Source organism: Odontesthes bonariensis, chromosome 4, assembly GCF_027942865.1.
Source record: "Odontesthes bonariensis isolate fOdoBon6 chromosome 4, fOdoBon6.hap1, whole genome shotgun sequence".
NCBI classification, from domain to species: Eukaryota; Metazoa; Chordata; class Actinopteri; order Atheriniformes; family Atherinopsidae; genus Odontesthes; species Odontesthes bonariensis.
The window spans coordinates 20,763,239-20,789,925 of record NC_134509.1 but is presented as its reverse complement, the minus strand read 5'-3'; the positions used below and the strand labels follow the sequence as shown (position 1 = coordinate 20,789,925).

The window sequence follows — 26,687 nt, the reverse complement described above, 5'->3', positions numbered from 1 at the left end:
CATGCATGGAGGCTGACTTCATAATCTCTTCCCAACAGGTTCCCTTCTTGTCATACGGACACATTAAAAATGATTCCAGTAACATTACCTGCTTTGTAGCAGGTGTTTGTGTGCAGTCTCCAGCATCTGTGAGGGACATTTCTGCCCCCTGGGCTTGGTTGCTGAAATAGATTAGTGATGCTGCTGCCGTTAGCTGACATAACCTTTAAACAAACTCTCCAATAGAACGTGGTTTGTTCCAGGTCTGACTCTCGAAAACCGAACCGGTTTCAAACAGCAGAACCGCCAAACAGCCTTTTTTTGGAAACGAACTGTTCCCAATGCGCCGCCGGGTTGTTGTCCGAGTCCCTGTGGGAGGTAATCTCACAGGAGAGGACAACGCCCGAACTACGGAAGCCCAGAATAGTTGGGTTAGACGCTCTTCTCTCAGTGGCAACCATCCCACCCTGCCTGGTTGGAGGCAGAAGTGGAAAGGCTGAACTACGATCTTTTTAAGTTCACGACAGAGATTGACCAAAAATACTCTTAACTGAGGCCAGCGCCGACTGGGCGTTGGTGTTATTGAGGTTTTAGGCGCTTCCGAATCGGACGTAACGCTCAAGCGGATGTTAGAGCGCCCTCTACTGGCTCACATAGCGCAGGAGACACAATGATCTGCATGTTTCTATTATGTTTATGGACTGAAGCTCTTACAGTTTAAATTCAAAGAGGTTTTTTTGGTTAAAATCATAATGTTTTATTGTGCGTATGTTTGTTAGCATGCTAACAAACATGCTAACACACTACAGCTGCAACAGAAGTCTGATTCTGTCTCTTTACTTGAGTTTTTCCACAGTAACTGTAGTATTAAGTGACTGCGGTCGTGTACCAATGCAGAGAAAACTTTCCAGTCATGACGATGAGTTCATGACATCCACCATGCGGGCAGGAAAAGGGCAAGGCGTGAACAGATCAGGTGGGAATGACTGAAGGTATTCAAAGCGGTGTGTATATGTGTGTAAGGATGCATGTACATGTCAAGTCTAGTCCTGCTGAGTCCCACTAGCACACTGACCTTTCACTCAGTGGGTGGAAAAACACCCAGTAGGTGCCTTAATTAGCTTCACACCAACCGCCCTCCTCACCCTGTTCAGCCATGGGATGTCACATAACCCATGGTTCACACTCTGTGGGTCTGCATCATAGTTTCCAACTCTACCTGCGAAAGGTCACCCGTCAGTATCTTCATGACCTACATATCAGTGTTGTGTGTGAGCCAACTATCAGGTGGTAATGGTAAAGTGTCGATCAGACATATTTACTTCAAACTACATGCGGATATTTTTCTTACTGTTTTCAATCGAGTTGGTGGAGAACAGGAACAATCGAGAAGAACCCACAAACTTTGATTTGACCTGATTTTAGAGGTACAGCATTCAAGGAGCTGCACGAAAAGGCTTCGGACTATGGAGAAACCCCCAAATTCCTTCAATAAGTCAAAGGTCAGCTTATTGAAGCCAAGACGACACGCAGGGCCTCGTTGACTTTAAGTTTTACACTATCTGGCTTTAATTCACAAAGAGGCACAAACCGATGTCCTGATGAGTTGTTGGAAAAGTTTTTGGGCCCAAAATTATATCTAAATTTGTATCTTTTTATCTGAAATGTTTAAACTGCTTAAGATCATCCACCCAGGCCTGAGATTCGCCTGCCCTGGTCAGACACTGAGTGGTATTTGAAGCTCACATGTCGGACTCAGGGGGAGGAAATGGCGATGCATCGCCTTCTCATCCAGTAAGAGATTGAACGTGGAGCGTGAGAAAGGTTTCACGGAGTTTGTAGAGACACGCGACACGTTCACGAAGCCTTGGGTGAAGGTTTGTGAGGCATTGATTACTTTGGCTGTGAGTCGTATTCCCTTTTAAATGAGTTTTGACTTAAATTGGAGGAAACTTATGGGCTTTCTTTGAATTCGCACCAGGAAAGGACAGAAGCAATGAGCTTGATGAATGCTCAGGACGACTCTGCTAGACGGTCTCTTTTGTCGTCATATAACCAGAACCACAATGATTCTCTTCTGTTCACTTAACAGCAGGTTTCAGCCTCGGAGGGGAAAAAGGGAGAATTTCAGGGATCTTTAACGTCATATAAAACAAAATTCTGGTATCTGATGCTAAATATGTTGCAAACATGGTAACAGATCTGCAGAATGTCTTAAAAACAAAAGAAAGTGAGACTTTAAGCTGTAGTTGATCAGCTGTGATCTGCAGATTTATTCGGCTAATTAACTCCCCAACTTGGCTTTTAAACTGAATTTAAACTGTTATCTGGTTAATATATAATATCTTCATTTTCCTCCTGTTTGACTCACATTCACGACTCATACTCGCGGCTGAAAAATCGATACTTTATCGTAATGTGCAATGAGTCAATCGTTCAAAACTCGAGATTCTTTTTACAGACTCGGGAGTTACGAGTCAGAAGCCCCTTTCACACTGAGGAAGAACCCACGTTTAATTCGCAAATTTAGTGTGTCCGCTGTTCCTTTCACACTGACGATCCGGGCTGGGGTGTTAACTCGATTCGCCATTCGACCCACGTCGGACCCTAGTCTTTTTGCCTAGCCGAATTTGATGTGAAAGCAATTGACGCGGGATGGACGTGGGCGTGGCGTGACGTGAGGAGTTTAAAAGACAGAATGGACAGCTGATCAGAACAACAGCGACAGGTGAGGACAAGTTTCACTTGGCAGGAGTGGCAGAGGGCGATTGGACTGGCCATATTTCGACATGTGCCACGTCATCTGGGGAGGAAGCCCCGTAAAATAACATCTCCATGAACTGCATATACACTTGCGTGACCGAACAAACAGCCAGCATCAAAAACGAGTCCTCAAGGTGTCCCGCCATCGTTGGTTTGAAAAATTTGATGCAGAGAGGTGTATTTAACCCTACCTCCGACGCATGGGTTGTGCCTACGTCATTGTACACGCCCAGCATTTTATGTGTTTCGTGTGACGCTCTGCCACTAGGCAACGCCCCCTGAACTCGGCTTCAGGCGACACGGATCACCTAATACGCCAAGCGTTCACATTGCTCGACGCGGGATGAAGTGGCAATTTGGACCCGCTAAGGTAGCAGGTCTCAGTGTGAAAACAGTCATTGTCTCCATTAACTCGTTCACTGACTCACCGCTGCTACTGCCAGCTAACTGTAAAGAGGAGACATGCCACACAACTGTTATTCTAACTGCAATTGCGTAAATGTATAAAGCGACTTGCTGTATTAGCTCCGTGGCTGAAGCAACGGCTCTGCTCCAGCTCCTAGCTCATAGAGCCCCTCCCTTACCCGAGAAACTCGCCAGCTCTCTGCTCCAGTTCAGGACTCATGATTCAGGACTCATGATTCAGGACTCATGATTCAGGACTCATGATTCAGGACTCATGATTCAGGACTCATGATTCAGGACTCATTATTCAGGACTCATTATTCAGGACTCATGATTCAGGACTCATGATTCAGGACTCATGATTTATACCCCACTCACAGTTCACAGGCAGCTCACTCGCTCCCTCTCCCTCTCGGCTTTATTTTGAAGGAAGCGGGAGTTCATTCATTCTGTACATAATTATTTTATTCTAATGGTGCAGTGTTGAATGTTAAAATATTATTATTTTTGCACTATTGTTTAGGTTATTTAGATATTCTATTTGTGCACAGTTTCATACATTTTATTATATTTTTGCACTGTTTCGCACTGAATGTTAAAATATTGGCTGTTTGGGTTATTTGAATTTATTTAGAGAGAAAGAAAGAAAAATAAATGTTTCGCCTTGGAGACTTCTTGATTTTTAGCCTTTTTCACAATGATTTGGGACGTGGTTTGAACTTGTTCGTACATTCCGTGGCGCGTTCTCTGGGTGATTGATTCAAGTCACTCAAGTGACTCGAAAACCCGATTCACTTTAGTGAGTGACTCATACAAACTCGAGTCAGTAAAAGGAATCGAGTATCCCATCACTAGTCAACCTCATCTTGCATCACTAATACTTTATCGGGAAACAAAATATCGATTTATATGTTTAGTTTGCATGAAAACATAACATGAAAACAATGACCAAAACATCCACTGAACAGACTGCGGTCTTGGTTAATAACAGTTATTATCAGAGGGGTTCATGCAGCTGATTTCTGAGTTTGAGCTCGTTAGAGCTGCAGGACAGAGTCACACACTGTCACAGATCTCGATGTCTGCTGCTACACACAAAGGAAAGTATTTCTGAAGTGTTGACAGGAAAGAAGCAGTGATGGCTTGCTGCTCGCTCGGTGCTTAATTTGCTCTGCGGGACGACGGTACTGCCTGATCGAGCTGGAGCGAGTGCGTCAGGCCTTGTCACATTACTCACAGATCAATAGTTGTTTTTCTTTTTGCTCACTTCCTTCTCCTTCTCCGTGTTGACACTTATGGGGCTCAGTTGGCTCTGTGTTGAAAAGGTTAAACTCATCCGGGATGTGTTCACATATGCCGCGTGATCTGTCTGATGAGCCCGTGTTTGAGATGCTGGTCATGCTGGGCTTCCTGGACCAGATGGGCAGAATGTGGACGTTAACAACTCTGTGTAATCACTGTCGAGGTTTGCCTCTGTGAGACACTTGAACTTTACTGCTCCACTGGAGCATTTGTGGCCAGCAGCAGCACCAGCAGCAGAATCCCTGGATGAATGCAGATTAAAGAAAAACCTGTGCTCAAACCTTAAATAATGTGTCTTTTAAGAAAAATCCATTCAGTGCTGGCGAGCAGCATGAGGCTAACACTGTGTTCTGTGTGTCCCCAGATGAAGACCGTGAGTGTAGCGCTGGTCTTGTGCCTCAACGTCGGAGTTGACCCTCCTGATGTGGTAAAGACCTCCCCCTGTGCCCGACTGGAGTGCTGGATTGGTAAGTGAATCTGCACGGGGCGCAAACATGAATATAAAACAGAAACACAGGCACTTTTATTCGGCCATATTTGTGTCAGCTGGGTTGCGCTCATGAAGCGTTGCAGAGGTGCAGAGAACAGCAGAACTTAGGAACACAGAAATGTTGACCTCCTTGTTACGCTTCTCTGGTGTGTGTCCCCCGCCTTCAGAATGGGTCGTTCTCGCCCTGTAACGCTCGTGGAAAGGTCCTGTCGACCTTACAAGTCGGTTCAGATGGTAAAATTAGTGTCGCGCGGGCTTTACAGGATGTAGGAACTTTAAAATGGTGTCACAGCGTTTGATCCGTCCATCCATAATCCATCTCTCAGGATGAGCCCTGTGACCCTTCTGAGGAAGCTATTTTCTTTTGAAGTCTCGTTCTTTTGGTCACTTCCCACAGCTCACGGCAATAAGTGAGGGATGGAATGTAGATCGACAGTTAATCGACAGCTTTGCCCTCTGACTCAACACTTTTTTCACCGCGACAGATGCAGACGCTGCCCCAATCCGCCGGTCTGTCTCCCGCTCCTTTATACTCCCACTCGTAAGCAAGACCCTGAGATACTCAAACTCCTCCACTTGAGTCACTCAGTGGGGTTACATGGCACTGAAAGGATTGGATTATTCACTAAATTAGAAAAACAATAAGACTGAGCTGCTCCTTATCTGAGCAAGGGTAATTATCCTTGGATATATGGCGGTGAATGAATGGAATCAGAGGCACAAAGCATGTCATACCCCGGTATGATAGGTGGCGCTGTACCCATTTCAACTATTGCTAATAGAGCCACTTCCTGTTGACCTCTTCACCACCAACAACAACAACAAACTCAGGCATTGGAGAAAGATGGAGAACGAAGAGCAAGATGAAGCTACGTCCCTCTACATTTAGTTTGTGATGAGCTGCTTATTGCACAAACGAGATCCTCAACGGCGCATTCTCCATCGCGTTGTTTGTTTCTTTCAGACAACAACAGTAATATCGTCTCCTTTGACTTCCAGGTCACGACCCCGGGAAAAAATCTGGAGCATGCGCAGAATGCAAAGTCTAATTCACCACGTGCTTCAGCGTCTACAAGCAGGTTTAGTGTGACTTTCAACCGAGTTATCTCGGGGTCTTAATCTGATCGCGAGTAACCCGATCCGGTCCAATTTCTTGTCAGATTAAAGTGATACTCCGGAGTAGATTCACCCTAGGGTCATTTGAACCGTGATATCCAGCCAAGTAGCCCACCCGCAGTTTTTTCGATATTGACTGAACATCAGCTGAGTTACTGAGTTATCCCGAATAGCTTCGTACAAGGGTTAATGGATCCTGTATCTCCAAAATTACCACACTAAAATCACATGCCATGACACCAAACTTCTACAGTAGTACAAATATGGTCTGTACTCACCAAACGATGCATTTGGAAGTTTGAAAATAGTCCAGGAGATTATTATTATCAACACAAGCCTGATAGCTTCTCTGCAGCTAAAGCTGCGTCGACGTCACTTCAGAGAGCTGGGAGCTTCAAAATAAGATGAGGGTTGATCTACTACTGTAGACAACAAAGCAAGGCTGCTCAATTTCTCCATTGATAAAAAAAACAAAACTTCACAACTCTACAACATAAAAATTCATAAAAAAACATGTAGAATATAGCATATACTTTGTTGTCTACAGTAGTAGATCAACCCTCATCTTACTTTGACCCCAGGTTGAATCTACTCCGGAGTATCACTTTAAGGTGTCTACATGAACTTAATAACTCAGTCTTATTGTAATTTAGACCTTAATCCGATCCTTTCAGTGTCATATAACCCCACTGAGTGACTCACTCCCAACCTGGAGTGAGCAGTCCTCTCTTTTCTCTTTTCTTTTCTGATCGGGGATACATGGCATCAGATGTCGTGGAGGAGCCAATTCTCATCCCAGCTGCAAGCCGCTGCAGTGACTGCTGCAGCAACAAGACCACATCGTCTGGAAAAAGCATGCAAGATGCAAGCCCGAGCTGAGGGAGCAGGAAACCCTCCGACTCCTGGTAGAATAGAATAGATTGCCTTTTATTGTCACTATACAAGTACAATGAGATTAAAAGCATCTCCTTTCTCAGTGCAGACATGAGCATATAAAAAATATAACAATCTTAGACATAAAAGAATAAAATATAGTACAAGAGGGGTGGTGGGGAGTAGGTGTAGGAGATATTACTATATATATGAATGAGTATGCAGTCGCAGTGTTGGATGAAAACTAAACTCCTGATCATGATCTGGGTTGATCCACGCCCCACTTTTCATCATTATTAGATCATCATTATTAGAACCTTTAAAGTAATCCTGCTCACAAACAGACACGACGTCCCTGGTAGTCACACATGTGAAGAAGTCGTTGGGATGTTGCCCGTGTGGGCCAATGTGTTCAAATACAGCTGTAAATTCATGAAAAATGATTCAAACTGTGTTGAAAACTTGTTCTTACAATGAATTAGATGTAATCCTAAAAAATTAATGTGTGGAGATCAAACAGTTCAGCGGCTTAGTTTAGTTGTTGCACTAAAACGTTAAAACTTGAGTGTTTAGGGATATTTTCTGTCTTTCCCCTGGGAAATCATTTCATGAGGCCTCCGTCACCTCAGAGTGACTCAGTGAACCCCCCACCGGGACCACACAGCACAACAAAGACCCAAAGAACCTCTTAGAACTTCGGTTTAACTCCCCTGGGACCGTCTGACTGTTCCGAGTCTGGAAGCACTTCAAAGATGGAGCTCTTAAAGTTTCACAAAACTTTCTCTGCAGGCCTCCCACATGGTTTGTGACATAACTTTTTGGGAATAACAGATGATGGACGCAGAGGTGACGTCATAACATGTTTAATCTCTCGTGCGTGATTGTGTCAAATTTAGAAAACAGAGCTTAGGTCTGCTTTTCGGTTGACATGATGTGTGTTTGTGTGAAAAGAGTCTCCAGAAGCTGGAACATTTTTACTTAACCGGAGAGGATTACAGAGGCATCTGCTGCGTCATTGTGAAATTCTTATCAGGACAGAAATATTCATTTTAATGTTTCCAAGCTGCAAAGACGATTTGTGACGAACAAATTCTGAGAAGTAAATTTCAGCTTTTTAGGCCACAAAAAGGTCTAATTCTGTGCACGAAGCACATTTGTCAACGTTTCTCTGCCCACTGGGAACAGCGCGACTCGTCTTAGGTCTATTTTCTGTTCTTCTCCCTGCCACGTTGCTTTACTCTCATCAGTGTTTTATGCTGAGATGCTGCTCAGCTTTTCATCTGAATTATTTTGATGTGGAAACAATAAACCGCTCGTTTGCAGTCACGGTTGTATCTCTTCACAGGGCCGGTTTGTCAGCTCTGGATCTACTTCTCAGCTGTAAGGTGCCGTGCGTGTGAGGTTGTGGTATGTTTTCACCCTCTGTTTGTGTTTCCTTGTTAGATCCTCTGTCGATGAGTCCTCAAAAAGCTCTGGAGACCATCGGGGCCAACCTGCAGAAGCAGTATGAAAACTGGCAGCCGAGGGTGAGCAAAGCAGCCTTCTGCCTCCTCTTCTTTGTCTTCTAACGATATTTTTAATGAATACACTAAATCACGCCCATATGAGCCGAATCACACGGTAATTGTAGTCAAACTAAAATGAGCTGGTTGGATTTTGGCTGATTTATCCAGCATTAGTCACCTTCCATTCTCAATAAACTGCATGACCATCAGAGGGATTAACCTGTCTGTCATCATTCATACATTCCTATGAAGCTGTGAGATCATCAGCTTGCTTATGGGGACATTTTTTTCTGGGATCCTTGTTGTTTTGTGCTCTACAAGCATTTATGGTATTTCTGTATTTTACGATCATTTAAGCATGTAAGTGGGTGAATGGGTTCATTACGGGAACTCTCATTGTGTCGGCTCGGTTCTGCATTCTCGCTCCCCCACAAGCTCATGACGGATGACTTGAGCGATTCCTAGTTTTTTATTCTTAAACCGATGCTCTTGTAAATTCTGGTGTAAGAAGTTTGTAGACAGATATTTGGACCGTCACCGGTAGCAGAAGTCGTTCTCGGGTTCTCACGTAGCTGCGAGCGCGATCAGTGTTCACCCAGAGGTTCCTCGGCCTGTCGTTGTTCTTCGTGGAGCAGATGATGCTCCTGGAAAGTTAACAGAGGTCTAGAAGTTGTAAGAAAAAGCAAAAAGACTCCTCAAAAATGGCATCATCTTTCCGTCATTTAATGTCTTAATGCTCAAACTGACTGAAATGGGTTGCTCCAAATGCCCATAACTCGTCAGTTTCTGGACTTCTACCAGTAAAATGTTCAGGTTTGATGTCGTGTTTGATGCACCATCAACACAGATAATTTTGGAGGTTGACGTCTGCCCTGCTGTGGCTCTGCAACAACCATAATCTGCAGAATATCCTGCTTGGTTCACATTGGAGCCACAGTTCCTCATAAACACTTAGCAGGTTATGTGCTAAAAGCTTTAGCTAACGTTGAGCCAGTCGCTGCACCTGTTTACCCATTTACCAGGAGTTTTTGGTGGAGTCGCTCCTCGTCTCACACAGAGTTCAGATGGTGGATATTTACTAAACTTGTTACTCTTCGTGCTCTTAAATCTTTACAGTTGAAAAGCTAATCAATCATTGATGAGCAAATCTCATAAACTAAAATTTTATTCCCGATGTAACAGAGGAAACGCGTCAAATGTTGAAGGTAAAACAGGTTTTTCTTCGAGGCTCATCTTGAATTTGACGGCATCATACGTCTCAAAAGAGTTGGCACATGCCCATTGTTCCCTCTCTTCTACTAACAACATCTGGGAACATCTGGGAACTGAGGCCCCCAGCTGCTGGACCTTTGGGAGAGGAATGATAGAGGATTGTAGCTGCCCAGCAGTTCTGGGTCTTCTTGCCTTCTCGCCTGACCTCTGAACAGTCTCCCACTTTGGCTCAGTCCGTTTTTAATGAGCTTTGGTGTTTCTGCATCATGGATCGTGGAGCTTTAACCTGCACGGTCGCTCTCTGAGGTCTTGTGTGTCTGTTGCTGTCGATGACGTAGTGCAGGTTTAAAAAAGAAAAGCTGGAGACATTGGTGGGTCTTAGTTAGTTTGACTCTGCATCAAATATAGTTTCTGATGTTAGACGGGTTGCTTTGGAGGAAGCTGAGGGTCGGTGAAGACGTCAGGCTAAAAGACAGAATATAAGGAAAAAGGAGGTGAATATAGATGGGAGCTGGTGATGAGCTTCGGCTTCAAAATGCTCCTCCTCTCGGTGTGTTGCTGTGAGCCGCCAAAAAATCCATCTCACGATGAGGAGGTAGAAGTAAAAATACAACGAAGGTGGCTGCTTGGTGAGATGGTTCAGAAGTGAAACATGAGGTAAGAGGAGGTGGAGGAAGAACGTCTCCAGAGAGGGAACAGCGCTCGGGTTCGATTGGCCTAAGAGGTCAGCAGCAAGTGGTGGTAGGAGTGCAGGAGGAGGTGTGGGAGGGTGAGAACGCCGTTCCTTTTTCCAGCTGGAGGATTCACAGCTCTGCAGCACCGAACTGGAGCAGTGTTCGCCAACACACCTTACGTAAGGCGTTTACAAAGCAATCAGTTTCTCGCAGTTAGTCTGTGTCACAGCAGGGTGAAACTGTTCTGAATGATGCTGCACGCGTTCGGTTGGTAGATATTAGACCACAGAGCGCATTAGAATCCATTTCTTTTCTCACACTTTTATCTGCGGTGTCAGTGTGTAAGAGCGGGGTTTGTTAACGCCACCAGCTCTGCCGTCACGAACCCTTTCCTCTGTTTGCTTCCGTGCTCAAACATTAACCCTCATGGCCAGAAAACACAGAAAGGAAGGCAAACTTCATCCCAGCTGCTGCCCACTCACTTTCTCTTCCAACACCGCCCACTGCTCTCTTTCTTAAAGCTGATTTTATTCTTTTTGTACGTGTTATTTATGTTGCAGCCTGTCCAGTTAATGGACAGAAGACGGTATTCTGCACATGATACTCGTACGTCAATAAAACTCCAGCTGACCACAGAGTGGTCTGGCAGCGGATCAGCCATCATATCAGTTTATTAGCATATGAACTTGTTTACCTTGAGTTAAACACAGTCATCCCCAGTCTCGACAGTACTTAAAGTCCCATTTACTGATCTTGAACTCTTCCATTGACTGTTTTATGTTAGACTAATGTTAGCCTGTTAGATAACACTGTGGACCGAACTGTTATTTATCACATTTTACATGTTGCCTCACTTTAACCCCACATTGTAGCATCGGTACAGTCAATCTGAGCTGTGACATATTGCTTTCATACGTCATGATATGACGTTCGGTAACATGTTAAACTGCGTGCTTACAGCCTGCACTATGCAGCAGAAGATATATACTTAATGTACACCATCTACAACTTCAATCTAAACTCTAAAGTGTTGATCTTATATTCAAAAGAGTCACTGCAGATAACAAGTTGTGAAATTAGGTCAATATAGTCATTTTTTTTGTGTCAGAGGCATTTAAATGACATCATTTCCCTCAGAAAACCACAACTTATTTAATGTGGTGTTAATTATCAGCCACTGTTATGCTGTAAATGTACAGTTTAGATATAAGTTATAGCAAATGTAAAGGCGCTTGGCTGTAATTTAGATTCAGATCAGATATTCACAGATATTACTTTTGTTGTGCGTTTCTTCCTTAAAGGTATTTCTACCTTATATTTCCCAGCATCACTGCCCATTTCAACAAGGCTGAGAACCATTTGAACGTATTCAACACTTCCTTTCACTCTCTATCAGCCATCTTAGTCACTGAGCTTCATCCACAGATGATAATGTTCTCTTATAGAGCTCAGAGACCAAGTCTTAGGATGGAAATGGTTTTTAAGTTGCTGTGATACTGTGGCTAACATTGTGCATTCTGGTTGGATGTGCCTCCTCTGCTTTGTTATTCTCTTTAAGCCTCACTTGTTCACTTTCATATTCCCTCTGCTCGTCACCCTCGTTTCTCTCTTATTTGTTTGAAACTCTCCCCTTTTGTTGTTGGTCGGTAGTTGCTGAGCTGAAAGTGCTTGTCATGTCAATTGATGTTTTCAAAGCCAGCAAATTGTCGCTAAACTGCCGAACATATTGCAGCTGCCAAGCAGGGTTGGTCAGATTTTTCTGTATCTGTGTTGAGCTCTCCTGCGAGGCTGCAGCCTTCCAACCCCTGCTGTCCACTCAACTTACTGTCTCTGCATTATGTATCACTGAGCTGTGCCTCCAACACTTGGCCCTGGCCTACATCCATCTGATGTTTTCTTTTATCGCCCTGGAAGCACCAACATGCACAGCAGAGGACAAGCACAACTGGATTTCAGTGTAGTTGGTAATGATGCAATGACAGTGGCATTATTTGAAAAGATCAATACAACCCAGCCTCATTCCTTCTCGTTAATCCCATGATGAGCATACAGTCAGCCAGTTGGCCAAATGTCACTTTAATGACGAAACAAAGCTAGACGGATGCCAAGATTTCACATAAGTAACAATCAAGTTGCCTGTGAGGAAGCAGCGCTGATATAAGACCATCTCTATGCACGTATCCACCCGGCAGAGTCGAATTTGGACCCAGTTTCCATCCTCTAGATGAGCCTGAAGGTTCGTTTCACTTTACACTCAATGTGTCGGATGGCTGGTGATATGAGACCGTATTCACCTTTCTTCGCTGCCACAAGGAATCGGTTTTCCTTTTTGCAAGTTTTAGTGATGATACAGTGACTGAATTAAACCAGAAGAGGGGCAAAAATAGCTCACAATTAGCAGCTTCTCACTTCTACATGAGGTTGATGAACCCTAATTATCAGCTCAGCTTTTTAAACTGGAGCATGTAGTCTTACAGTCCAGTGAGCGGGACAATCTGCTGGAGGGTGTACGCCTCTGTTCATGGTAGGTGACACTTTACCTGCCGAACTTATCTGTCTGACAAGGAAAATAGGACTTAAAGACATGGTTGGTAATCCTGTTCAGAAACACATTTTGTAATACTGGGTGAAATGGTCCGTCTATCCTGAGAGAAATCTATACAAGATGTATTTAGAAAAAGGGACGAAAATAATCAGACCTCTGTGGCAGCTGCAGGAATGAGAAAAAGCTGACCAATCCGAGATCAGCGTCCCGCTGATCTCGGATTGGTCGCCTACAAAAAACCAATCAGATGCCTCTGCTTTCTGCCTACGCCCCCCTCTGCCGGCTCATTGCTCCATGTGCGCACGCGGTTCTACCGGCTTTGGATGAAGCACTGACGGAATAGGGAGGGGGGGGTGGAGCTTAGAGGAGGGGACACTTTCGAATCTTGCTAGCTCTCTTGCTAGCTCTCTAGGATTACCTACCATAGCTTTAAAATGTGCTGAAATAGTCTTTCTGTCCAGAATGAAACACTAAACATTGGGCTAAATATAATGATGGTTATCGGCTTGTAACAATGCTGTAACTAGCGACTGAAATAACAATATTTTGAGGTTTTGTCAGAAGCATTTATACATGACTACATACCACAATGACTACTGTTTCTGTTTCCATCCATTCTGTGAGAAAGATATAATTTGGTTGCATCTGTGCAGCGTCAAAGGTGAAAAGTCTGTTTGTTGGAGGAAAAGTCAGGAGGTTCTTACAGTTCAAAGACTGCGTTTATGATGTTTAATAGAACAATTTAAAACAACCTGAAGCTGATGACGGGCGCACCTGTCGGGTTATATTAGAGTTGTTTTAAAACCTCTTGGGTCTTGGGGCCAGTAACGATCACAATTTACACAACTTTACTTCAACCATCATCATCCAGCTGATTAGGACTAAATAAGATTAGATGTACATGTCTGCTGATTAGGGCTGTAGCGATACACTAATCATACGATACGATACACGATATTCAGGCAACGATATGATACACGATATTCAGCCTTCGATTCGATACACGATATTCAGCCCACAATACGATTCGATACACAATATTCAGCCAACGATTCGATACGATTCGATACACGATATTTAGCCTTCGCTTCGATACACGATATTTAGCCTTCGATTCGATACACGATATTCAGCCCACAATACGATTCGATACACAATATTCAGCCAACGATACGATTCGATACACGATATTTAGCCTTCGATTCGATACACGATATTTAGCCTTCGATTCGATACACGATATTCAACCAACGATACGATTCGATACGCGATATTCAGCCAACGGTGCGATACACGATATTCAGCCAACGATTCGATACACGATATTCAGCCAATGATTCGAAACGATTCGCTACACTTCCTGAAAAAAAAAAGGGACAGTGTGATTTGACATGAATCGTCGCTGATTGGACTGGTGGTCCGTCGTTTGACCCGGAAGGACAACACCGCCAGACAAACAGAAACAAACGAACATGTCACAAACGTGAGAGCTTTGCACTTTATATTAAATTTTTATGAACTAATTTATCACTGTTTTGTATAATGTGAGCCCCCCCCCCCCGCATTGTATTGTCTTCTATTGATGTTAAGTGTTTTCACTAGGGCTGCAACTAACGACTATTTTAATAGTCGACTAGTCACCGACTATTGAAACAATTAGTTGACTAATCGGATAATTATTAATTTTTTCTTAAATTTAGCATGAAGTTGCTTTAATTATTTAGTAAATGATGATAAACACAGGAAAGATGGGTACTTCAATGAAAAATGCATCTTTTATTCAACTTTGCAAAAACAAAACGTCTGCTCTGCAAACCTTGCAAGTAACCTTTATATTCACCGTATCCAGGCTAAAATGCTCTCAAACTTTAGAAGTTTTGGTACGCGTAGCTGTTTTGGACGTCGCCATATCTGTGTACGTTACCCCTCGACAGAGACGCTATTGTGCATATGCGACTCTTGGCAGAAATTGTAATTGAGTGAGATGCCTCACTCTGTTGGAAAAACACGTCTGGCGACAATAGTCAACAATGGAATTCATTGTCAACTATTTCTATTATCGATTTTTGGCGACAATGTGGACGAATCGTTGCAGCCCTAGTTTTCACTAATTGTAACGTCTGACTTTTCAATAAAGTTTGCTTTGAAAAAATAAAATAAATCGATACTCGTGGCTGAAAAATCGATATTTTATCGGGAAACAAAACATCAATTTATATCGCAGTATTGATTTAAAAAAATTGCTCAGCCCTACTGCTGATGTTTACTGTATGTTTTATTGGCCAAACGTGTGATTGCAGGGACATTTTAAACCTGACAGTTTGTCATCGTTTTGCTTTCCTGTGATTGAGACTATAAAAGCCACGATGTTAGAGCAACAAATTATGATGATGATCAACGAGCTGTGAAGGCAGACTGTGATTGGTGGACAGACTCAGCCCGAAGCCTAATGCGACGCCAGTTTCACTCACAGGATCAGACGACCGCTTGACACTTTTCCATTTGACCAAATGGGGAGTTTAGTTTTTCTGGGAAAGCAGACGGCTTTTTATTCTCGAGTCTCATTGAGGTAATTATTCAAATCTTCCATCTGAAGTTCAGGTCAGGTCTTTATGTTCGGTGTGAACTGTTCAGATTTCATGTGCTCGCACTCGACCAGCGATCCGATTGAAGGGAGAACGTGCAGCTGTGGTGCGATCAGCAGTAAGGAGACGCCGTTTAGTCGGAGGTGTTCTCACGACGTAGGAGTGAGTGGCTTAATCTGTCATTTAATTAAAACCCCAAAACATGTTTGTTTTTAATTAAAACAAACATGTCCATCATTTCCACACGTTAAAGTGAACACTCAGTGTTGACTGAGTATAAAGATATTGATCCTGATTCAGAGTGACGATGCTTCCTCTTCAGTAATCAGCACCACTCCACCCACAACATTATTACCTTTACACACTCATCACAACTGTCAAATCCGTTGACTCTCATCAGAGTTGGGCTGATGACCAGCGTGTGCTGGAAGCGATAAGGAAACGGTCTTAATCATACCCTCGTGGCTGCTTCTCTTCATGCACTGAAAACCATTAACCCACAAAAATGGTGGGCATCTGTAAATGGCTTCTTGTAAGGAGGCCCGCAGGTCAAAGTGGGACAGCGTGAGGCCGCTTATGGATCAGTTCCCTGAGAGCTGCTGATTACTTGTGCATTTGTCAATAAAGAACAGATTAGAGACTTCATTCTTCTTCTGTAGTTGGTTAGATGGAGATTAACTGTACTTAGCAGGTAGATGGGGTCAGAATAGGCAAGGCAATTTTATTTATAGAGCACAATTCATACACAGGGCAATTCAAAGTGCTTTACAGCTACATAAAATCACAAGAAGGCAATAAAATCATTAAAAAGGAATAATAAAAAAAAAAAAATTAAAAAAGAAAGAAATTTAAAACCCATTAAAATAATCATTAATTAATTAAAAAGTGAAGAGTGCAGATAAAATACTTTCAGGTGTCATATGCACAGCTAAATAGAACTGTTTTCAGCCTGGATTAAACATTGTCAGAGTTGAGGCCTGTCTCACATCTTCTGGAAGGCTGTTCCAGATGTTAGGAGCATAAAACTGAAACGCAGCCTCACCTTGTTTAGTCCTGACTCTGGGTACCAGCAGGAGACCCCTCCCTGGGGTTCTCAGAGCCTGAGTTGGTTCATATGGCTCTAACATGTCAGAGATGTACTTTGGCGCTTGACCGTGAAGAGACTTGTACACAAGCAGAGCTGTTTTAAAGTCTATTCTCTGAGCGACAGGAAGCCAGTGCAGAGACCTGAGCACTGGACTAATATGGTGGTATTTCCTGGTTCTAGTCAGGACTCGAGCAGCAGCGTTCTGGATGTACTGCAGCTGTCTTACAGCCCGTTTAGAGAGCCCAGTGAGCAGGCCGTTACAGTAGTCTAACCTGCTGGAGACAAACGCATGGATCAGTCTTTCTAAGTCTGGTTTAGACACTATTCCTTTGATTCTGGCAATGTTTTTTAGATGGTAAAAAGCTGCTGATGTTACAGATTTAATGTGGCTGTTAAAGTTCAGGTCTGAGTCCAATATTACCCCGAGATTTCTAACTTGATTGTTAGGTTTTAGAGAGAGAGTCTCAAGGTGACTGATAACACTTTCTCTTTGTTTCTGTGGGCCACAGACAATGATTTCAGTTTTGTCTGAGTTTAGCTGGAGGAAATTGTTTTGCATCCACACACTGATCTGTTCGATGCAATGACACAGTGTATCTACAGGCCCGTGTTCTCCTGCCGTCAGTGACACGTAGATCTGAGTGTCATCTGCATAATTGTGGTAGGACACATTATAGCTGCGTATTAGCTGGCCTAGTGGAAGCATGTACAGATTGAACAATACGGGTCCCAGGATTGACCCCTGGGGAACCCCACAGGTCATAGCCATTTGTTCCGAGACACAATTATCAATTTCAACAAAATATTTCCTGTCCTCGAGATAGGACTTGAACCAGTTTAAAGCACGACCAGAGATTCCCACCCAGTCTTCTAACCTCTGTAATAAGATCGCATGGTCAACTGTGTCAAAGGCAGCACTCAGGTCCAGCAGAACTAAGACTTTGACTTTACTTGCATCTGTGTTCAGGTGGATGTCATTTGTCACCTTGATCAGAGCTGTCTCAGTGCTGTGGTGGGGCCTAAAGCCTGATTGGAAAGTATCAAAGGCATTGTTAGACAGGTCAGGAGAAAGTCAGTAAGCTGTTGGTATACAACTTTTTCTAGGACTTTGCCTAAGAATGGCAGGTTTGATATGGGCCGGTAGTTGTTCAGTACTGTGGCATCAAGATTGCTCTTCTTTAGAAGAGGCGGAGTGAGTCTTTACATAGAAGCAGTGTTATGTTTCATTGATCATTGACTCCAAGATGGCAGTTAATCCCTTATTCTTTTTAAGGTGGTGTGTGCTTTTGTTTAGCGTTACTCTAGATCAAAGGAAGGAGAGTTATCTGCTCAGATCTGTGAAAGTGACTTTGGTGGCACAGCATTGTTGGTTTTGGTTTTATCAGTATATCGTCAGTCAGTGATGTGATAATCACCGGAAAGACCTCCTTACTTATGTGTCCTGTTCCTGGCTCAATGCGAACACTTTAAGGGACTTTTACAGTTCTTTTACACTGAAAAACTGAGCTCAACTACTTCCCCTGATCCAGCAGCTTGTAGCAGCAGCTTCAGCAGCAGGGAGTTGAAGTAAAGGCTCTAGCATGGTTGCCGCGTCTGCTAGCGCGAGCGGTGTTGATGACGTCACGAGTTCGTGCCCGCCATAGGACCCTATATAGTGGCGCAAGTCGTTGCGCGCCAGTAGTTGCAATTTTCTCCGTCACAGAGGTGGCGCTGCTACATGAAGGTTACCTCTACTCTACAACCACGAAAGTGGAGAAGAAAACAATGCCGCTGTCAAGAGCAAGAATACTGTAATTAATGATACTGCTGCAGTTTTCGGATCATTTTAATTTTTTAATTCAGTTAATAGAGGTGAAGGTTTGAAGCCCCCAGCATCAACAGAGTCTCTGCCCTCTTCTTTGCCTTCACGTATCTGTCCCGTAGCTTCTTCCACACATTCTTACAGAACTCTCCCTCTTTCCCCAAAGTTCTGCCCAACTCTGTGCACCAGTTTGGGGAGTTTACGTGCTCCCTGTGTTATTTCACTGCAGTTTCGTACAGCTGCCTGTACAAACGCACCTCCCCACTGAGCCTGGTCTCACATCGGTCCATCCGGTTCGTTTGGCTCGGCGCCGCCAAGTTACAAAAATCGACTGGTGCACGACAACGCGCTGCGCCGTCTTTTCAAGGGAAGCGCCAGGCCTGATACGTCATTTTGACGTCACGGTGCGACACCGCCGTGACAGACGCGGCAACCATGCTACCGCCTTAATGGTTTCCTGTGTGATGTTATCAGTCTCTCTCATGGTGGTGGAGGAATCTTGGCCCACTCTTCTTTCCAGCGCTGCTTCAGCTCATTGAGGTTTGCAGCATTGGTTTCTGCACAGCTCTCTGAAGGTCCCACCACAGCATCTCAGTCAGGCTGAGGTCTGGACTTTGACTGGACCATTGCAACACCTTGATTCTTTTCTTCTTCACACATTCTGTTGTAGATCTGCTGCTGTGTTTGGGATGCTAACTGAGGCCTGCAGAGTCTGAGATGAAGCTCTTGGGTTTTTGACCTTGCGGTGACCTTGCTGGGACGTCCACTCCTGGGAAGATGTGACAGCTGTCCTGAATGTTTTCCACCTGTGAATAATCTTTCTCTCCAAATTGTTTGGAAATGGCCTTATAACCCTTCCCAGATTGATGGGCAGCAGCAGTTGCTTCTCTAAGATCATTGCTGATGTCTTTCCTCCTTGGCATTGTGTTAACACACACCTGAATGCTCCAGAACTCCTGCTTTAATAGAGGTGCTCACACTGACTGATGATCAATTAATCAGGGCATTGATCAGCAGCACCTGGCTGCTACTTACCTTCTTGGTGTAATATGTCATGTGTTTTTGTTCATGTGAGGTTGTGTCTACGTAATTATAAGGAAACATTGTATCAAGTCTTGATACATAGACCTTATTATTTAAAGCAGTAATACTTCCTTTTCTACATGTCTTTAAACATGAAGCCAATCATCTTTTCCTCCACGGTCACTTCCCTCCTCGTGTGCTCTCAGCACGCATCCCTTTTTGCTTTGCTCTGAGACTCTGTGTGGCTATTATTTTTAAGTCCTGACTCTTTGTATTTGTTACCGTGTGTGTGTGCATGTGTTGGCATGAGCTGTCTGGAGAGGATGCAGAGCAGGAGGGGACAACACAGGAGGCCAGGATGTGACTCAGCGGACAGAAACTATAGATCCACCACCCACCTTTCATTCAGCCAATTTTTTTTATTTATACCGATGTGGAAAAAAAACAAACAGTGTTGCTGTCTCTTCATTTTCAATCCAATAAGCTTCCTGTCGAGCAGAGTGTGGACACGAGTGCTCCTGTGTGCTGAAGGACAATAGTGCTAATTGGGGGTGGATGCAATCAGCTGCAGATTTTTTTCAAATTTCAGACTGTGGAGGAGCTCAGCTATGACAAAAACCACTCATCCCTGAAGATAGTTCTGTCACTTTGCCTTTTCTTCTTTATACGACGATCCGGATCCCATGTCTCCCTGGTTTTGTTCTTCGTGATTAGCTCGGCTCTATTTATCCAACCATAGCACCAATATAAGATTAAAAAAAAGCTCTTTTTTTCTCAAAGTTTCTATTAAAATGATCACTATACAAAGAGACTTTAACAGAGATCATTTTCCTTTCACAAAAGAATCCAGTGAATAGATTTGGTCACTCTATACACAATGTAATGACAGGTTATATTTCACTGCACATCATGGAAAACCATTTAAGCTACAATGATGTGGCTGTAAAAGGGATATTTGGCTCATGTTCAGTATTTGGCAGTCAGATCAGTCTCATTTAGTCACCACCGTGTCTCGTATCAGGTGTGACGGCATGTTTGGCCACTGTAACCATTCTCCATATTAAATCATTGTTAATATACATGACTGATTCCTATTTGCTGTTTACCTGGTAACCAGCTACATATGAAGACAGTTGTTTCAATCGAGGTTAGTTATTCTGAGGTGCCTACATGCAGAAAACATCCCCTCAAATCCTTGTAATCATCAGCTTTAGGATCCAAGTTTTACCTGATTGTAACAGGCTAGAGGTTTATTTTACTTTATTTTTATTTGACTTCAGACAATGACTGTTTTTAAAGCATTTTGATAAACAATGTTAGCATAATTCAGATTTATTGATGATATAAGTTATTAAAAAAAGTCTTTTTATAGCAAAACTTGTAAAACATTGCTATGTATGATGCAGGACACAATCCTTTACATTAGAATTTACTCTTTACACCCCATGGGCCTTCAAAATCAACCCATAAACGTAAATATTTGTGTTTTTTTTTTTTTTTACATTACTAAGAGTAACACCACCATTACAAACTAGAACCAAACAACCGGAGGTGGAATTAAGATAGCTTTTTGTGTTACTATGTAATATTCTCTTAGATGATTGCCAAGTTGAATCATGTTAAACTCAAGTTTGAGGCTCTCTTGACTGTGGAAGTGTGGTATCATCTGCATATAGTCACACATAACACATAAAAGACACAAAAAGAGGCAGTCCTAAAGCGGAACCTTGAGGTTCACCACTCGGCTGAGGGATTGGGTGATTGATTTAAATTGGAGCTCTCAGTTGATACAAATACTTAATTGCGATTGAACATGACTGTTCACACGCGACTAATCACAGAATAATCGCACTTTTTACACATGTTCTACATGCACTTTAAAGGGATTTAAAAAAAAAAAAACTTTTATCAACATAGGAGGAGACAAATAGACTTTATACTTATTATATTTATTCTTGCAACAACAGTCCAGAACATTCTTCAGCACTACCTAAAAAATACTCTTTTACATGTGTAACATTCACGCTTTGAGAAGTTGCAACCTTCAGCATCAACAGTAACGGCTGATAATTTACGCCTTGCTGAGAGAACCATCTGGCAGGGTTTTAAAGATGAACTTGGCATTAAAAACACCCCTTTCTTTATCCGTTTAGCTGGCTATCCACAAGATTAGGCTAAATTCCTGCATGATATGAATTTGTTAATTTTGGCAACCTTCTTTGAACAACACATTGATTAGAGTTGTGCAAATAATAACTAGAAATGCACTCAGAGAGTGCAGACCTCCGCAAACCGCCAACCTACCTGTGGATAGCGAGCCATGTATGGACATACGTTCCTGATGTGGGCTACTTGTTCTTTGGCGCTGTCAGCAGAAGAGGCATTCCCTTCTCCCTATTCATTATTGAACAGCAGTGTTCGCCGTTATTAATTATTATTATTAATATTATTATTAATATTATTATTATTATAATGTTTTGTCGGGAAGCAGTGTTCGCCGTTATTATTACGCTATATGCAGTTATGCACACTGGCTTGCCATTGCAGTCTTTTGTTGTGCTAATTACAGCAAATCCGCGCAATATGCATTCAATCCGCGCACTATGCATTCTGTCTGGCTTTGGCTCTGTTTGGCTTTGGCACCTTGATGTCGCACCACCTTGTGGAGGTCGCGCCACCTTGTGGCAGGTCGCAAGATTGCAGCACGAACAGACGAACGAACATCCAGACAAACAGACAAACTCGGGCGATCACATAACCTCCTTGCCGGAGGTAATTAAACCACATATCTGTATCTTTCAAAAGCTTAGCATGCAGTACAAAGAAATGTAGCTGGATTTTCGTTGTTCTACTTTTGACTTTACTTCACTATGCTCACAAATGTTTAAGATGGTGAAATTTGTTAACAAAATCCCCCTGAACTGCTAGCTACAGCAGTTAGCTGAACTGTTACCTCTGCAGCAACAGCAGTTAGCTGAACATTTACCTCTGCAGCTACAGCAGTTAGCTGAACTGTTACCTCTGCAGCTACAGCAGTTAGCTGAACTGTTACCTCTGCAGCCACAGCAGTTAGCTGAATGGCTAGCTCTGCAGCCACAGCAGTTAGCTGAATGGCTAGCTCTGCAGTCACAGCAGTTAGCTGAATGGCTAGCTCTGCAGCCACAGCAGTTAGCTGAACGGCTAGCTCTGCAGCTACAGCAGCTAGCTCTGAAGCCACAGCAGTTCATCAACAAGCTCCCTGAACATTGCTTTGATTTTAGACCCGACCGTTCTTCATGGAAGGCCAGATCTGCACAGTTTGCAGCTCTTTCTGTCAAAGCAGAAAACTTTTTTGTAAATTATTGCTTTAATGGTGAACATTTTTGTCTCGCTTTCATTCACTGGTTCTTCCTAACAGTTGCAACATGACAGATGAATTCCATTTTAAAGCTGCAGGCTGCAGGATTTAGGGGGACTCTGTTGGCAGAAAAACAATATAATATTCAGGAATATGTTCTCACTAGAGTAGAAAATAAAGGTGAAGATAAGGTCATGTTTTCGTTACCTTTGAACAAGCAATTTATTCCTTGTTCTACAGCAGCTCAGAATGGACAAACTAAACTTAACAAAGTGCCTCTCATGTTGTTCCCTTTGCCATAAATGTCTGCTGATGGAGACAAATGTCCCTGCTGACACATACTGGACTTGATTGATTGTAACGAGTAGCAACAGTGTTCTGTATTCGGCTGCGTATTCTTTAGTTTTGTTGGATTTCCTGCTTTTTCATTAATGTAGAGGGAGTGAGAAGTCGCCGTAGCCCCCAGCAACGCGCCCTGTTAATAGGGTGTAATGAGCTGTTTCTCATCAGGCCGGATCGAGATGTGGTGTTTTTATCAATACAGCAAATGTGCAGAGTGCTCCTTGCTCTTTTAAAGACAGCTCAGATCATTAGTAGAAGCATTTTTCCCCTCATAATGGCTTCAGTTAAAGAGTTCTTCTGATTATCAAGCTCTTTGGGTCTTTTTTTCTCATGAGCGAACAATAGAACGATGCCCCTCTGCTCCTTTACTCCGTCTTCTATCCGTCAGTCAGTTCTGCTGCTGTTTGACTCTTCATAATAATGTTGACCCGCTGCCTTTGTTCTGCTCTAATTAGTGTTATATAACTATTTGTACAAATCATCAGCATCCTCCTCTTCCCTTTCAGCTTTAATCCTAAGGTTTCTGTATCCCTCGCCTCGTGCTCTCTCTCTCTCTCTCTCTCTCTCTCTCTCTCTCTCTCTCTCTCTCTCTCTCTCTCTCTCTCTCTCTCTCTCTCTCTCTCTCTCTCTCTCTCTCTCTCTCTCTCTCTCTCTCTCTCTCTCTCTCTCTCTCTCTCTCTCTCTCTCTCTCTCTCTCTCTCTCTCTCTCTCTCTCTCGGCAGTCTGGGATATCTATATCAACTATCTGACCAGCTGTGGCCTTTTAATGGAGTCGTGGCATCATATCTGCCTGGTTGTCTGTGTTAAGCATTATTACAGTTAACCCCTGGATAAAAAAAAAAGCTTATTTAAAGATAAAAAGATGGTTTGATCTGAAACTGAAGTGCAGTAGATCTCATGTTTCCCTGATCAAGCATCCGTCGAGGACATACAACTCTGCTTATTTCCTGCTGACACGAGTCTCACATTTTCAGTGCCACACTATGATGAATTCAAGTTTTTTTTCCAGCCTGATCCTAATAAAGCTGATGAGGATCTTGTGTGGACACCTGCTTAAAGATGTGTCTCATATTTCAACACGTTTAAATAGATTTAAGGTTAGAAGTAAGTTACCATAAAACACCTTTGAGATGGTGCTGATGTTAGGATGGATGTGATTGTGACGGAGAGCAGACTGAGGGACAGAATAAAATCAGCTTTAAACTTCTAAACGTAACATTTACTTCTTTCGCTTCATTTCTTGATGGAAAATTAGATCATAAAGGAGGACAGAAAAGGGAAACCATTGTGGATTACGTGTTTTTGACTGGATAAAATGCAGCAGCTAATCTAAGCCTCTGTGGGTTCTCAGGGATGCAAACGATGCCTTCACAGACTTATCTTCGTTGTATAATGAACGCTGACTGAACTCTGGGTTGCGTAAAGAAACGGCACCCCTGCCGAAGCGCCAACATCTGTGAATTATATTCCAGCTTGTCCTAACATATGAGAGCTGGAAATCCTCCAAAAAGCAGAAAGCCATGTCCTGTGGGATTTGACAGAGTTTCTTAATGCTTTCTTGTCCCTGAGCTTCATTAAATGGAAAGAAGTCTTTGCAGGATTAAAGGGGTTTGCGGCCTGCCACAGGCTGTGGACAGTTGATCATTATGCACCTCTGCACTCATGTAATTTCTCTTCTCTCTTTTTTTGCCTTTCTTTTCGGTTATGGCAACACTAAAACTCTCAACTCGTTTCTTTATTCTGTCATATCCTGGCGGCAAAATATGACAAATAAAGGGGTTTCTATCAGTTCTTAGTTATGGCACCATTCACACTCAGTGGGTCTACATGGTGAGATTAATTTGATTATAGCTATAGTTGGGTTATGCTCCTTATTTGAGCAAGGGTAATTATCCTTGGAAATATGGCGGTGAATGAATGGATCATAGGCACAAAGCATGTCATACCCCGGTATGATAGGTGGCGCTGTACCCATTTCAACTATTGCTAATAGAGCCACTTCCTGTTGACCTCTTCACCAACAACAACAACAAACTCAGACATTCGAGAAAGATGGAGAACGAAGAGCAAGATGAAGCTACGTCCCTCTACATTTAGTCTGTGATGAGCTGCTTGTTGCACAAACGAGATGCACAACGGCGCATTCTCCATCACGTTGTTTGTTTGTTTCTGACGACAACAACAGTAATATCGTCTCCTTTGACTTCCGGGTCACGACCCCGGGAAAAAATCTCGAGCATGCACAGAACACAAAGTCTAATTCACCACGTGCTTCAGCGCCTACAAGCAGGTTTATTTTGACTTTCAACCGAGTTATCTCGGGGTCTTAATCTGATCCGATCCAATTTTTAGTCAGATTAAGGTGTATACATGCACTTAATCAGTCTCATTGTAATTTAGCCATTAATCCGATCCTTTCAGTGCCATGTAACCCTACTGAGTGAGTGTTGATGTAGATGTCACTTTGACATGAACAACCTACCTAAACACAGGTGCTGAATATTTTTTAAAGCCCTGTCACGTATTCCCCGATGCAAGTAGCCTTTCTTAGCAGGATAACGTTTGTTGGCCTCCAAACTCTCCCGATCGCAATCCAATCAAACGTGTAAGGGATGTGAGATCTGTGAAGGCTCCCCGGGGCCCCGTACGCTCCTACCCTGCTGTGGAACTCAGAACTCGTATTTTTCTTGTTCCTACACGTGAAAAACACTTGATTGATAATTTCGTCTAATTCAGAACACACACAATCACAAACTTCCATCATGCTACGGCACCGCTGCTCCAACCTTTCCTTCTGTTAAGCCCATTGTAGCTTTTAGGTATCCAGGTGTGGACTGAACACATCTGGAATCTATCAAATCTACACCAAGCTGAAGTATCTTGTTAGGTTGAACTTATCAACACTCATGTGAAGGAGTGCACCGAAGTGAAAGGCAACAGAGAAAAGGTGGCATTCACATGTGGGAAAAAAGAGGGAGAACAAAGGAAGCCATTTCCTCCAGCCGGTCCTCGCACTCAGGCAGCTTAATGAAGACGGATAGTGGCTCCGGCTGTCAGCTCGAGCAGCTTTTCTCCACATTAAACGGTCTCACCATCAGGGACACAGCGGCCATGTTCGATCGATCCGGAGCATTTAGCGACTTGGTTAACTTTTTAATTAGTCTGAAGTTTGACACCAGGTCTGGTTTTTCCCTCGGCGGTGGGAACGACCTTGTCGTTTCAGTCAGGTCAGCAGAAATAATCATTTATCTTCTGCGGAAAACTCAGGTGTTAAGAAGCACTTCAGTTCCCACTTCTGACTCCTCATTAAGGCTACGGCTACACAAAAACGTTTTTCACTGTAAACGATACTTTTGCTTATTGTTTGGCTGTCGCGGCCACACGGAGCCGGCGTTCCCACTACCCCAAAACGATAGTTTTGGAAAACGGGTTCCAGAGTGGGAAGATCTGAGAACGGCGTTGTTTCGTTTCCATTGTTACAGCCAAAACGGATTCGTTTACATCTGCGTCACAGCCACATGGCCAACGCCAGTGACGTATACACATACGTCAGTGACCAGAACAAAAAGCGGCTTCCATTCAAAATCCGGAAGAAGAAGACAACACAACAAGGACAGACAGCGATCATCATGGACCCCACAACATTGA

General features: G+C 43.2%; 1 protein-coding gene across 7 annotated transcripts in view; it reads left to right on the top strand.

The window, feature by feature from the left end:
- The window catches only part of rptor (regulatory associated protein of MTOR, complex 1), a 193,280-nt gene that overhangs the window by 12,697 nt on the left and 153,896 nt on the right, over positions 1–26,687 (top strand). For all 7 annotated transcript variants that reach the window (XM_075463436.1, XM_075463435.1, XM_075463433.1 and 4 more), the window contains exons 3-4: positions 4,814–4,916; positions 8,372–8,454. In XM_075463436.1, coding sequence (XP_075319551.1) covers positions 4,814–4,916; positions 8,372–8,454 — 186 coding nt within the window. The remainder of the gene's footprint in view (positions 1–4,813; positions 4,917–8,371; positions 8,455–26,687) is intronic.